Genomic DNA, 14,991 nt, shown 5'->3' on the forward strand with positions numbered 1-14,991 from the left:
TCTTTAGCTTCCTAACCTGTAAAATGGAAGAATATCCACCTCTCAGTATTGTGTCAAACACTAAAAAAGTTAAATATGTAAAGTGCCTAGGACGACACTTAGCATGTGCAGATGACTAACAAATGGAGTCAAGGCATTGCTACCATACGCTAACTACTAAATTAGCCAAGTGTTAAGTACTGATTCAGATCATGTAACACTGATTATACCTGAAAGGTAATTATTGATTTCTTTCCTATATGTCTAACACAAAAAATATTCAGGAATATTGAAAACGTTGGATTTATGGGTTTGAAGTTTTCTTATTTTTTTCTCTATAAGTAAATATATATACATGTAAATAGAGATAACTGATCCCTAACCATAGAGAAAAATTTAGTTTTTAGTCTAAGTTTCTTTCTTGGTACAATAATTTGTAGTTCTTCTATAAGGAAAAAGGAAACGTAACACACCACTTAAAGACAAAATGTGTTTATAGAGAAGTTTAGTCTCATAAAACTGACAGCACTGCAAGTGATAACATATGCCATATTTGATGGCACAGTCTCTGGCTTTCAAATCTTCACAATGTTTAAAGGAAAATGCTTCCACATCTATAATAATTCCCACATCAACATTTTCTATCTTATACTAAAAAGCAATCACAGGAAACAGAGGTACATGAAAGGTTTTAAGATCAATCACATTTACAAATGGTTCTTAAACCTCAGTACAATATTTGCATGAAGGAGTATTTTTTCAATACCAAAAAAAGCAAATTTTACCCTTAAGAAGGTAAAATGTTTTTTAATATGATCATGCACCCCTGGGAAGATTACGGAATAGCTGGTCCTATAGCATCATCTGAAATAAAGGAGTCTAAAATCTTAAAGCCAAAACAATAAAGAAATAGGAATACCAAGTGTAAATACTCCCAGTATTAACAGATCACATTCAATTCCTTCTGCTCAATATCCCAAGGTAAGGAATATAGTGATAGCTATACAAATGGAAACTTATAAAGTATTTTTGTTCTTCTTACATTTTAAAAAAAACAGACATGTATGCTATATTATTATACACCCTTCCACATTATAGAGTGATAAATCAAAAACTGAATATAATGATTATAAGATTTTCAAAATTCAAGAACTGGTTGAGTATGTTTTCAAATATTTAAAATACATTTCAAAATTTAACTTACTTCTCTTTGAGGTCTGACACTTTCTGACCAACAGAATTAAGAAGCTCCTCCAATTTCCTTTTTCTGTCTTCAGTTTTCCGTAAATTTCTAAAATATAATTCAATTTTATAAAAGTCATTCTATTTTGGATATCAACAAAAAGCAGCAACAGCACCCTAAAATGTAATCTTGCAGTAAGTGAATGACAATGAAAACTGTCAGTAATTCAGTAGTTTTAATACCTTTAGAATTTTATTTGAAAAGCAATGCTAAAACTAGAAGTTCACATTCTCTGACCTAACCATACCACTTCCACGAATCTGTATTTAAAAACACTTGTGAATGCATAAAAATAGGAGAGTAAATGTATTCATTTATCTCCTGTCCCTTCTAAAACCCTACTAAAATGAAACCAAGGAGTAAAACAGACATATATGTACAAGGATAAGAAGAACGAAATAGAAAAGTATTATAAAGGAGTAATTTTAATGAAATTTTGAAAAATAGTTATAATGCAAAAGCCCAAAGTTAAATTAACTGTAGGAAGATAAACAAAAAGAAGAAATCAAACTTGCCCAGGAAATGTAGGTAACAGGTACCTCTGAAAAGATGAATAGACCTAAATACAGAAGATGGTCTAATAGTTGGTAGTATAAAGAGTTTGACCTCAGATTCCCTCTCCACTGAGAGCAGACTATCCTCTCAACACATCCCCGGAAGTCAAGCTCATATCCTTTACCCACGCCCATCCACTCTTACTCAGTCCCTAAGCAGGAGATATGAGGATTCTTTCAGAGAAATGACTTGACTTCCTCCCCCACAAAATACCGACAAATACCGAGAGGCTGCCATCAAACAAACCGTCAGTCCAGACTGCCCTGTGCTGCCAGGCATTTGTGCACTGCACTGATCAGCTGGAGGCCTTGTCAAAACACAAACCGCAAGGTCTCATTCCTCAGGATATCTGATTCAGTAAGTCTGAGGGACTTTGCACTTACAACAATTTCCCAGGCAACACTGATGCTGCTGGTGTAGGGACCACACTCAGAACCACTGCAGGACAAGAAGGCCATCAAAATTGTGAGACTAAACAATTTCTACCCTAGCATTTTTAACCCAGCTCGGTTACTGATCACATATAACGGTAAAATATAGATAAATTTACACACGCAAATCTCAAAATATTTTTCATCCTATATACACTTTCTTAAGAAGCTACCGTGGAGGATGTGTTCAAAAAACTGAAGCACTAAGCTAAGAAAGCTAGAGACAGAGCCCCGTAATAAAATACAATCAGAAAGAGACAAGTGTAGTCCCCAGAACAACGGTGAAAAAAGGGTCAAAATAATTTAAGCTGTAAACAGCAGGCCTGGGGGAAGGACTAATCTACACTTGAACAGGACAAAAGGTTCTCGGTAGGATGATTCTAAGAAAAAACAGAGTACACAGGTTTCAAATACATTTTAGGATCTGAGACACACTGTGGATAAGTATGTTCTATATAAACAGAAAAAATCTTCAATTGAAAACATGAGGCAATTATTAAGAATAACAAAAGGTATTCAAAAATAGAAATATACTTATAAAATACGACTTCCAGCTGCGAAAAATACATATATAACCAAAATAATACAAACCTTTCGTATGATTCAAGACAAAAATGTAATCACATTGAGAAAATTAAGCTTAGGCAGCTAAAAAACCTCTTTGCCTAGAGTAAGAAGGAATAGTGTCAAAATTTAACAATCAAGAACATAGCATACGGCTGAGACTGCATTTAGAACACATGAGACAAAATACAATGCTGACTTGGTAACAATAGCAGATTGAAATTGTAATACTCCAAAAGTAAATTGTTAAATTTTCCCCACACCTGCCCAAACAATATTTTGGAAAATATGTACTAAGAAACATGTCACAGAACTTAGGAGAGAACAAATATAAAAGCCCTAAATTTTGTTTCCATTTGCATGAACTGTATTTTTCATCACCTCACTTTCAGTCTGTGCCTATCTTTTGCCCTGAAGTAAGTTTCTTGTAGGCAACATATTGTAGGTTCTCGTTTTTTTTTTTTTTTTTTAACTAATCTGCCACTCTATGTCTTTTGATTGGAGCATTTAGTCCACTGACATTCAGAGTAATTTTTGATAGGTATGTATTCATTTTAAACTTGTTTTCCAGTTGTTTTTGTTCATTTCTTCTTTTAAATTTTCCTTTTGTGGCTTGATGATTTTTTTTCTTTTTTTGTAGTATGTTTGAGTTCCTTTCTTTCTGGTTCTTGTGAATCTCCTGTATGTTTTTGATTTGTAGTTACTACGCAGTTCAAGTATGTTCACCCATAACTATGTCACTTGCTGTAAAATGATAATCATTGATGTTCAAACACATTCTAAAAGATCTACATTTTTATACTCCCATGCCTCATATTTTGTAACTTTGCCATTTGAATTATGATATGTCTTGGTGTTGCTCTGTTTGGGACCATGTATGCTTCCTGAACCTGGGCATCTGTTTTCTCTAAGTTTGGAAAGTTTTCCACCATATTTCCTTCAAATACACTTCCAACCCCTTCGCTCCCTCTTTTCCTTCTGAAACCCTTATTTTGCATAGGTTGGCATGTTTTACATTATCCTATAGATCTCTTATGCTGCTTTAATTTTTTTTCATTTGTCTAGAAACCCAACTATTTGACAAATGAACAGCCTGCTATTCTGACTGGGTGACTTCCATCATTCTGTCTTCCAGACAGCACTAGTTTTCATGTGTCATTTAGCCTGCTATTCATTACTGTTAGGCTGACTTTTATCTCGGCACTTGCATTGCCTACTTCTGATCGGTCCGTCTTTACGCTTCCCAGTGCCTTGCTGCAGTGACCCCCATCCCTGCTGATACTCCTCCTTAGTTCAATCAGCATTTTTATTACTTCCTTTTTTCAGGATCTAGCAGACTCGTGAACTCTGCTTCATTGCTTATTCTTTCAGGAGACTTCTCTTGTTCTTCTAACTGGGAGTACTTCTGTCTTTTCATTTTACTTAACTTTCTCTGTTTCTGTGAATTTAGGAGACAGGTATCTACTGTGGTCTTGAAGGGGTGTTTTTATGTGGGACCACTGCTGTGTAGACCGTTCCCAGTGTTTTTGGCACGAGGGCTGGTTTCAGTATGGATGCCAGGCCCATCTCTCTTCAGGGTGAGCTGGCTGTCACCCCCTTGACAGGGGTGTGGTTGGTGCTGGAGTGTCTAGAGCCTTGCAGCATGTGAGGTGGGGCTTCCTCTCTGCTCTTGGCTGTCAGTGCCCTGTTAGGAGCGGGGTCTGATCTGCAGTTGTTGGGAGCAGAAGCCGGGAGGGCTGGGGTCGATCAGGCTCCATCAGTGAGGCCTGCGTGCTCACAGAAGAACCACGTGCCGCCCGTGTGGGTGTCCAAGGTTCCACTCAGAAGCCGCCCAAGGATACGGCCCTTTCCATGTTGTGTTCATCTCAGATCTGGTACAAGGCTGTGGTGTGGAGCAGGCTGGAGCTGGTGGTCAGGGCGTCGTGAATTCAGGGGGCTGCACGGCTGCTTGAGATCCGGGCTGCCTCTGTGGCTGACTTCTCCCAGCACCTGTCTGCCCCAGATCAAACACTAAGCTGCAGTGTGGACGGGGCGGAGACAGGGTGCTGCTGCTGAGAAGACAAACCACTGCACACTTGTGAGCACGCTAACAGCTGCCATTGCCGACCTACCCAGACCACACCTCGGGCCCTCCAGCCACCTGCACAGCTTGATGGGTCCCCGCCCCGGGCCTGGCTGCTGCAGACGCAGCACACGGCCACTGCGCGCTCCTGCAGCGCCACCCATGCACACACCGACCATGGCCTCCATGGCTCCACCTAGACCCCACCCCAGGCGCCCTGTCCTGTCTCGGCATGGCTAGACCGAGTCTCTGCTCAGATCTCATGGCAGACTCCACGTGGTGTGAGCAGGATGAGGGTGACGCCCGATCGGACTGGGAAGGGCAGTGAGGTGGAGCGCCAGGACCAGGGCTCTCCCCGCCCTGACTGTCAGCACTGCCAGCACGTGCGCACTCCCTGCGAGTAGTCTAGCCTCCTCTAGCCCTTCTGTCTGTCCTGCCCAGCAGGCAAGGGGGCTCTTCTCCTCCACACGGGGACTCCAGGACAGGGCTGCCCAGGCTATGGTCGCACCTGCTCTCTCCCCAGGGCGAGGGTCCACCCACGTGGACCTTCTCTATTTTAAAGATCCCTCGCTAGTCCTGACACGATGCATTTTTTTTCCCATCCTACCCAGTTAAACGGAGACTTTTCTTGCAGCTTTGGTTGTACAGGAATTCTGCCAGGTTCCAGTTAGTTTCCAACGAGAATTGTTCCACATGTAGATGTATGTTTGATGTCTTTGTAGGGCGAATTGAGCTCCACATCCTCCTACTCTGCCATCTTGATCTACATTCTTAATTTGTATTTCATTGACTCAGTGTTGTCAGCTGCCTTTTTTAGATACAGATGAGAAATAAATCCTAATAAAATAAATTATCAAACCTGATGAAAACAAATAAAGGTTAGAATTGCGTATATTTTATATTTCACTTACAATTCCAGTCCTGCCTGTTCAGTTTCCAAAGGCTGAATTCGTTCCAAGACATGGGAGTACTGGACATTAGCTTTCACCCAGGCAGCCAAAGGCGCGGCGGCGGTACTGGCACGCTTCGCATTCTGAAAAAATCATCATCAAGTATCCAGCAACCTAACTTAGTTTCAAATAAAAGCCAAGTTAATTCTAGTATATTTTCTTTAAGCATTTGTTTAATGATTTATCCCAAATAATGAAGTTTTTGGTTTATAGCTAAAATCAAAATTACTATTTTAAGTGAAAAATACATAAACTGTACTTTTTTGCTTAGAAATAAATCTTTTTGAACCACACAGAATCTTTAATATGATGATATTTTATTGACATAATTACTGGTCACATTTCTAACTGAATACATGGCGCCGCCCAGAGCAGTGTCTTCTCTTCTATACAAGGGATAGATGTTTATGAGATAAAAGCGATTTGGAAACCACTGCTATTGGTGTCAAAGAAGAAGTACATAACATTTTGAATAAAGGGTCTAAAAAATACTAGAACCATGGAGTTTAAACTGTTCACTGAAATTAGACTAAGTATCCCAATTAAATGACACATATACAGGACTCAAAAGTCACGTACAGTAATAATCTTGCCCCCCATTCCCCTAGGTTCTAGTTTACCTAATTCTTCGGGTGAATGCTTCCCAGATATAATACTTACATCTCATCTAAACTTTTAGTTTTCAGGCAAACTAAATAATTAATAATGGTAAATTATCATACTTTAACAAGCAGAATAATATATAGTATGGAAAGGGAATTCATGGTGTAACTGTTAAAAATTACCTTTGGATCAAAAGATCCTTTATTTTTAAAAAGAAGTTCTTCAACACTTTCTCTTATTTCCTTTGGAATATTTCGTGCATCAAAGGTTGCGATGTCGTCTCTCACACCTCTTTTCGCAAGGAAACTAAAATTAAAGCATATTACTTCAAATGAGGCCAAAGAGAGTTTGCTATTTTTAACAAAAATATCAATTTAACAAAGTGATGTAGATAATACTTTTCATCTATTAGTTAACAAAAAACAGGGTACTAAAGTAAGCTTTGATGGACCAGCCGTCTTTCTTTTTTTTTTAAACAGAGAAGGAGCTCCCGAAGGATGCACAACAGTTGTCCTAACGCTCTGGGAATACCCTGAAGCAGCAAAGTGCAGGGGTTAAAGCTCGTTGCTCTACCTACACCCCTTTATGTGAACTACTGGGCACTCACATGTTCTAAGTATACAAGGAAATTTTCTGACTCCTTTATAAGAAAAGTATTTTAAAGTGCTCCCTCAATCTAAACCTCCTCTCCCATCTCCAGATAGAAAAAGGGACTCTACTATCAACCTAAGTCCTAAAATGGAAGTGAATCTCAGCACAAGCCATAACACCACTGTTACGCTGCAAAATCCAAAGCTGCATAGTCGTATACTGCGGTAGCACTCAACCTTTTCTCTTCCGGTTTACATCTCTCATGTTATTTTCGGGGGTCTTGCTCACTCTCCGTCTGTGTCTATCTCTGCCAAGAGTGCAAGATTCTTTGAGAACAGTGACTTTATTTTCTTTCTCAGTAAATCACAGTAAACACAATACTCTGTACTGTCTGAGGACCAAATAAATGATTATGCTTATTCACAAAATCTCAAAGATTTTACGGAATTCTTTTTCTCCCCTCGACACTTTTAAAAATCATTTATGGAGAAAGGAAAATAACAGATTTTGATACATGATACACGGACTGTCTTGAAACATCAGGGGAAAGTATGTAACCATGTACTTAGGTGAAATTCAGTTTGAAAACAATACTAAGAAATTTTTTAAAACATGAAATAATGTGTAATTCTTTGATGAAATAACATTTTTCACAAATTCAAAAACTTACCTTTTCATGCTCACCCAAGAGGTATCAAAGATACCCATCAATCTTAAAACGCCTTCAAGAATGTCTCGGATCACATCAGGTGGCATACGTAGGGAACGAATTTCTGAAAGAGATTCTGGTTTAATGTTTCCAACTGCTAGTTTAGCTTCATTGACGAGAGGCTAAAAAACAAAAAGAGCATTTTTACTTTCAAAAGATAAATATGAAAACTATCACTTACTCTTTACAAGTTATCTAATACTTATCAGTTTCATTAAAAATGACTTAGTTATTTAATACCCTTTCTCTCCAGTTATCAAAATCCTCTAAAGCACAAAAAATTCAAAACATTCAAATTGAGAAAGTAAGAGTTTTTGCCACTGCAACTGCAACAATCTAATTTGGAAAATCAAATTTGTTTTGAGACAATTTGCTGTTTTCAAGAGGCTCTTTATATACACAGTCTTAAGACTTTTTGTCTATGTTAATCAGTTCTCAAGGGAAAAAAAGCCTAAGAGTCTGTCTTAATTTGTCTACAAAATACCTTTTTCCTCTACAGCCAAAACATGGTTCATGGAAAACAAAGATTATCTTTAACTACCATCAGTTAACTTGTGTACTTCTCTGAGCAGATTTTCCTTCTTCTCTTTTATAAATAATATTCTGAGTGAAAGCCACATCTGATTATACTATTAGAAAATAACTTAAGCACATAATATTTAAACTCCTACCTAAAGTTGGTAATCAAAAATGGAAATGGCTCTTAAAATGTTTCCTTTTTTAAACTTACCTTTACTTCTTTTAATTCATCATCAATTTTGCTTTTTCTTTCTTCAATTTTAACAACTTCTTCTGCAATTTTGTGCTTTAGTCTTTCAAGCTCTGTCTTTTGCTCACTAGCATCCTATGGGAATATTTAAATGCCTCCAATCAACTTTAATGCGCTCAGTATTTAAAAGCATGATACAAAAAATGCTTTTCTAATATTAATTGACATGAGAGTTTCTAATTGCCTGGGAAACTCATGATATAATTTACTTTATATTTACTATCAGGAAGTATGCTTTATATGATATAATTTTTTTCTGAAAGGCAAAGCAATAAATGCTTATTATATAAAAACCAAACATGTCTAAATCCATAATTTAGAAAATGATCCTAATAATATCCATTTAACACTTGCAACAGACTGAAGTCACTACTATTAATGCTCATTTCACAAATGAGGAAACTGAAAACAGAAGTCTTCTATAAGTCTAATAGTAGAATAGTAACAATTCTTGGAGACCGAGTATAGTACATTAGAAGTCTGTGCTGTATTTATTTTTAATGGAGGTCCTAAGCATGCACTCCACCACTGAGCTACACCCTCCCCCCAGAAGTTTGTGCTTTAGACTTTATTTTAGACAAAAAAAACCTGAAATCATGACACATTAATATGACAAAATTTATGAGCAAAAATTAGTAAAGATTCAAAGAACACTAAATTATATACTAACAAGACATGACCCTTTTGATCACGAACACAAAAATGGAGAGTCCCACATACACAAAAATACTTCAATATTATGAATGTTTGTATTTGGTTTATTTATACTATTCTAAAACAAAAGATGCAATTTGTCAGGGAACCTCTCAAGAGTCCTTCCAACAGTGGTACGCGACCATATTGTAATCATTCAGGGAACTTACAGAAACTACTGCCTGATGTCCTCGGGTGCTTTCTAGACTTACTGTGGTAACCATGTCACTATATATATACTATTCCCAGTCTATATATATATAGACTTTTTATGTTATATATCTGAAACTAATATGCTATGAGTCTGTTATAGCTCAATTAAAAAAATAAAAAGGAAGACACTAGGAGTCTGTCCCTCTCTTTCACTCTCTCCCCCCAAACTGGGAGAAACAAATTTCTGTTGTTTAAGCCAAAAACAAAAACAGAACTAACAGAACTAACATCTGGTGTCCTACTGCCAAATACGTTGATCCTTCAGGGACCTGACACATCAGCTCCAATGAAAATTCTCTACATTCCACAAGCATTTCAACTTTTGTCTCTCTGCCACCACTCCTCAACAGGGAAAGTTCTTTTTTCCATCTTCACAACATCAAAACTTTCCTTTAGAGACCCGGCTCATGTGCTCCTTGTTTTATTAACCTGCTCTTCCAGCTGGAAGTTATCTCCATTCTGAGCACCTGCAGCATTTAATGTGTTCCTTCCTTATGTCACAAACCTAGAGTTGCAAGCTTTAAAAGTTGCACAGTTTGGTATTAAAGCTGTCTCTCCATACCATATTTCTGTATAAAGTAACAAACAGAAATGTCTCCTATTTATAATTTAGCAAAATTACTAACTTATAATACGAGGTACATAGTTACTCTGCTAGTCTCTGCTACGTAATATAATTAGCAACTGTCTTAGAAACAACTGTTCTCAGAACAGCCCAGAGAAAACAGTAGCTCAATACTCAGTGTTTATCTCACTGATGTTCACAGGTCTGAGAGCAGAGGCACATGAGTACTGAGTATTTTCCTTTTGTAAATACACAGTTATCCATGGTTTTATCCTTTATGTAGCTTTTACTTTTTTCTTATTTCAAATTCCTCTTTAAAGGTGAAAAATATAAAGGTGTTTCAATCAACAACAATGGAAGCTGGGAGAAAATGGAACAATGCCTTCAATATTCTAAAGGGGAAAAAAAATATTTGATAGGTATTTTTAACAATAAAAATGGCTAGCTGCCTCATGTAAATGGCTAGCTGCTTTATATTGCTTGATTCCAAAATTCTTTGGGGAAAAAAGTTCTGCTAATGTTTTACAGTATGAAAATTACATTTGATTTTGATATATTACTTCCAGGTCAGGTAGTTGATAAATTCATCTTGTAAACACTAAATGTGTATATGAACAATTATCTGGAAATGTTACTGTTTCTGAAAATTCCCCATCTACCAACAAATTTATTTCAACATGCCAGGTAAGATTTTTCTGACTATGTCATTTGAATCAGTCCAGATAACCGTCTTGTGATGCTCACAATAACCTTCCTCCCATACTCAGATTTTTCAATGAAGACGACCAGACACAAAAAGAAGGCTTCTTTTGTGAATAACTAAGAATCATTTTTTAACTGAGAATAAAGCAATCATGTAGGGAAAAAACAGCGATAAAATATTTTTAGGAAAAAGAAAATTTCAAACAATATCCTCTAAGAGCTGGCTGGAGATACTGCAACAATGAAACAAACAAAAAAGTAATTAGTGCCAAAGGAAACATTTAGAGTTTTTTTTAATCTCCAGAGAAATAATATAACAAAAATGAAAAACCAGTAAAAAGGGTTAAAAAATGGAGTTGAGGAAATTTTGAAAGAGTAGAGCAAAAAGAGAAGAAAAAAAAGGTAAGAAAAAAAAAAAATTAGAGAACCAGACTAGAAAGTCCAAAGTCCAAATAATAAGAACTCTAAAAAGCAAGAGAGAAATAAAAAGAAAGGAATTACCAACAGAATAATTTAAGGAAATTTCCCAGAACTTTTATCAGGTGGAAAGAACCCCATTAGACACAGTGGATGAAAAGAAACTGAAACCAAGATAAATTACTGTAACTTTCAGTGAACACAAAGATCCATGAAAGAACAGTGAAAACAAAGATCCAAAAGACTTTGAGAGGGAAAAAAAAAAAAAAAAAAGTCACTCCCAAAAAAGGATCAGGAATTAAAACAGCTTTGAGTGTTTCAACCACAACTATGGAAGCCAGGAGAAACTGGAACAATGCCTTCAATATCCTGGAAAAAAGAGCATTGCTCCCCAGAGTACTATTCCCAGCACACAACCCACCAACCAAGGACAGGGCAGAAGTTCACATACGTGACATTTCAAAGTTTCTGTCTCATGAATGCCTTCCCCAAAAGCTTTTCGGGATAAGCTCCCACAGAAATAAGGGAGCAAACTGAGATGAAGAAGAAGAATCTCAGGACAGCAGCTGCGACCAGGCAAAGAATGAAACCAGTCAGAAGACTCTAGGTGTGAACGCTGCGAACGGCTGATGAAAACTACAGAACAGCTGATGCTTTCCCTAAGTTTTGACAGAATATTTACAAACATTTTTAAATATGCAATTTATGGAGTCATAACACTCCCCTTCCTGACTATCAGAAGACTGGGAAAAAAAGGTTACTCTTCTGAGAAATTAAGTCACAGAAGCTGTGGATTTGTTATTACCAGGCTAAGGACTCTATGGCTCAGGACTAGAATGATGCCTCAAACTAAAAACAAGGGCACTACATTTCCTTGCTGACTAACGATGTTGAGCTTTTTTTCATATGCTCACTGGCCCCTTCGTATGTCTTCTTTCATAAAGGGCAGGTTCAAATTTTTTGCCTGTTTTTAAGTTGAATCGTTAATTCTATTAGGGTAGAGTTGTAATCATTTCTATATATGCTGGATTCAAGTCTTTTATCAGATAAACGTTTGTAAATTTTCTCCCAGTCTGTGACTTGCCTTTTCATTTTCTTTGGAATTTATTTCAAAGAGCAGAAGTGGTTAATTTTGATGAGGTTCAATTCATCATTTATTTCCCTCTTCTATTTTGGTCTCACATCTAAGAAATCTGCCTGACTCAAAATCATAAGGATTTTCTTCCTGCTGTTTTCTTCTGAAGTTCTATAATTTTATGCTGTACCTTTAGATCTATAATCCATGTTGAGCTACTTTTGCTATAAATTGTAAGGTAAAGGTCCAGGATTTTTTCCTCTCTACAGGGATATCCAAATATTCCAGTAACATTCTTCAAAAAGCTCACCCTTTCCAGTTTAAGTGGTACGTCTTTATAAAATCAATTGACCATGTGTGTATGAGTCTGTTTCTAACTCCACAGTTTCCTGATAATCTGTCTATCATTACATCAATATCACCTGGCCTTGATTACTGTAGCTTTAAAGTAAACCTTTCATCATAAGCCCTCCAACTTTTTTATTTCTAGGACTTTTGTGCCATTTACTTTTACTGAGATATATACACCAGTCTGATAAATATTGATGTTAATTTAAATAGAAGAGGCATTAGACTTGAAGGTTAATAGTTACCCACATAGAGATGGGGAAACACATTTAAGACACCGTCAAGGAGGTAAAACTAACAGAACTTAATTCATTAGACATACGGATTTAGGCAACATAATTTATAAGTTCTGTCTTGAATAATTAGCTATATTCTTGTGTTATAATCTGAGGAGAACACAGGACAGGAAATTATGAGTTCAGTTTTGAACCTGTTTCAAGACGTAATGCTCATGAAACTTCCGAGAAGTCATGTCTAACAGATTATAGACTATTTGAATCCGAAGTCTGGAGGAGAGATTAGGGATGAAGGACAAAAAAACCTGGTTTTGGTGGTAGTCACTATGAAATCTGTAGTAAAGAGCACGGTAAAGGGCAGGGCCATCCTGAGAAGGCTGGCAGGTGTAAAAGAATACCCAGGCAAGAAAGGATACAGAGAAATTTCCTCTGCAAGGTCAACAAGAGGAAGACAATGCAAAGAGAGGACATACGCAAAATATTTTTAAATATCATGGAAATATAAATAGAATGAATAAAGACATTTTGTAAATCTTGAGAATACTGAAAGTGGGGAAAACCCTTGAAGCCTGAAGGAGATAAAATTAGGAAAAATAAAAGGAAGTATTATTAACAGATGGTAAACAAAATCAGTTATAGACAAATCTGTACCAATTTAAAATGTTTATATTTTTATATTTATAAGGTTTACATAAATTAATATATGGTCAATGAGAACAGAGTCATGATTTTAAACAATATGGGAAAACAGCATGCTCTTCCACAAAAGTTCAAGCACACACATCACTGTTAGTCTACTCAGTATCAATAAGCAGTATTTTTTAAGTCCATGTAAGTAAAAGTGTTATTTTTCACACTGATTGGCAATCAGACATAAACGGCCTTGCTCCCGTCTGCGTTCCCGCGCTTCCATGCTTACACTAACTCTACCTGCATTGAGACCGTGATCTCCTGCAGGGCAGCATCTGCTTCATCTTGCTTAGTTTTAAGTAATACACTTTGTTCTCCAGCTGTTCTGTTCAGTTCATCCACAAGAGCTTTAGCTTCATTTAGTTTAGATACACCAGCCTACATCAATAAAATATTGATTGGCAATATTAAAAAAAAAGGAATTTTATATACACATGGTAAACAAAGACTAAGAAAGAATCAAGCAAAAATGTGTACGTGTACATATGCAACATCAGCAAGCGGACTCAGTCTTCTTATTGCTAATTATGATTTATTCAACTGTCTAGCCATTAGTATGTAGTAAAAGACTCCACAGAGGCTTTAAGGAAAAACAGATTTTAAATCATCACATTAAAGCTGAACAGATCAACATATATTAGATAGCTTAAACCCTGGGGTTTTACACACTGCATTAGGTAGGACGGAAAAAAAAAACAAAATAGAAGCAAAACCTCCGTAAACCTTTCTCATTTTTCAGTCTTACTGACTGGGCAACAGGACTCAGAGACCACTCGTTATACTGGGCATGACTTGGTTCTTTCTTTGTCTGTCCGTTCCCCATGTATTTTATAAGAGAGTGCTTTAAATACAGTTCTGGTCAGCGATCACTCAAAATGAAATGCCTCAGCTCCTTTTTGGGTTGTCCTTGGCCCCTGGCCTGGCCCATTCCACTGTACATGGGTAACCCAAGGAATGAACATGGACAATATTCCCTCTCCTCTTTAATATTAAGCTGGGGGTTTTGTCATATAACCAATCAGATTTGGTGAGAAAATAATGGCAAAAAAGGAATGTAATCATTCACTTGCACCCAGCAGAGACGACAAGCAACATGCCGGCTTTTTACATACACATTTTGTCTCATGTTCTCAACACAGCTACCATTCACCCAATTAAGCTGCAACTCTGTGGGCTGAAGTCATTTACCTAAAACACCACTAAGAACTAAATCAGGAAATTAACCCTCCCAAAGCATGTATAGTGGCTTAATATAAATGAAAATCAATCATTAGAAGAAGGATAAAGATAATTTTGTCAATTAATGGTTCCTAGTTTACTACCCTCACAAAGAGAAGCAAGACCTTTGGAGAGGAAATGCTCTGACAGCATCTGAGGCTGACATTCTAATACCATAGTTAAGGTTAGGCTCTGCAATTAGAGAAATACAGAAAGAAAATTGTTCAGAATGTACTAAGTAAAATGACATGGATACAAATATAATTTTAATATTAAAGTTTACAATAAAGTATAATATTGGATGTTATGTTTTAATAGGCATTTCTGAATGTCTAAAAAAGACATTCAAAGACAGCACCATAAGCTATCAAAAGCACA

At 36.7% G+C, this 14,991-nt stretch overlaps 1 protein-coding gene across 1 annotated transcript in view; it reads right to left on the minus strand.

The window, feature by feature from the left end:
• Window positions 1-14,991, minus strand: part of DYNC2H1 (dynein cytoplasmic 2 heavy chain 1) — a 264,118-nt gene that overhangs the window by 153,857 nt on the left and 95,270 nt on the right. Inside the window, 6 exon segments of the mRNA XM_006186202.3 lie at window positions 1,184-1,270; window positions 5,746-5,867; window positions 6,570-6,693; window positions 7,649-7,809; window positions 8,418-8,531; window positions 13,636-13,773. Coding sequence (XP_006186264.2) covers window positions 1,184-1,270; window positions 5,746-5,867; window positions 6,570-6,693; window positions 7,649-7,809; window positions 8,418-8,531; window positions 13,636-13,773 — 746 coding nt within the window.

Source organism: Camelus ferus, chromosome 10 (assembly GCF_009834535.1).
Source record: "Camelus ferus isolate YT-003-E chromosome 10, BCGSAC_Cfer_1.0, whole genome shotgun sequence".
NCBI classification, from domain to species: Eukaryota; Metazoa; Chordata; class Mammalia; order Artiodactyla; family Camelidae; genus Camelus; species Camelus ferus.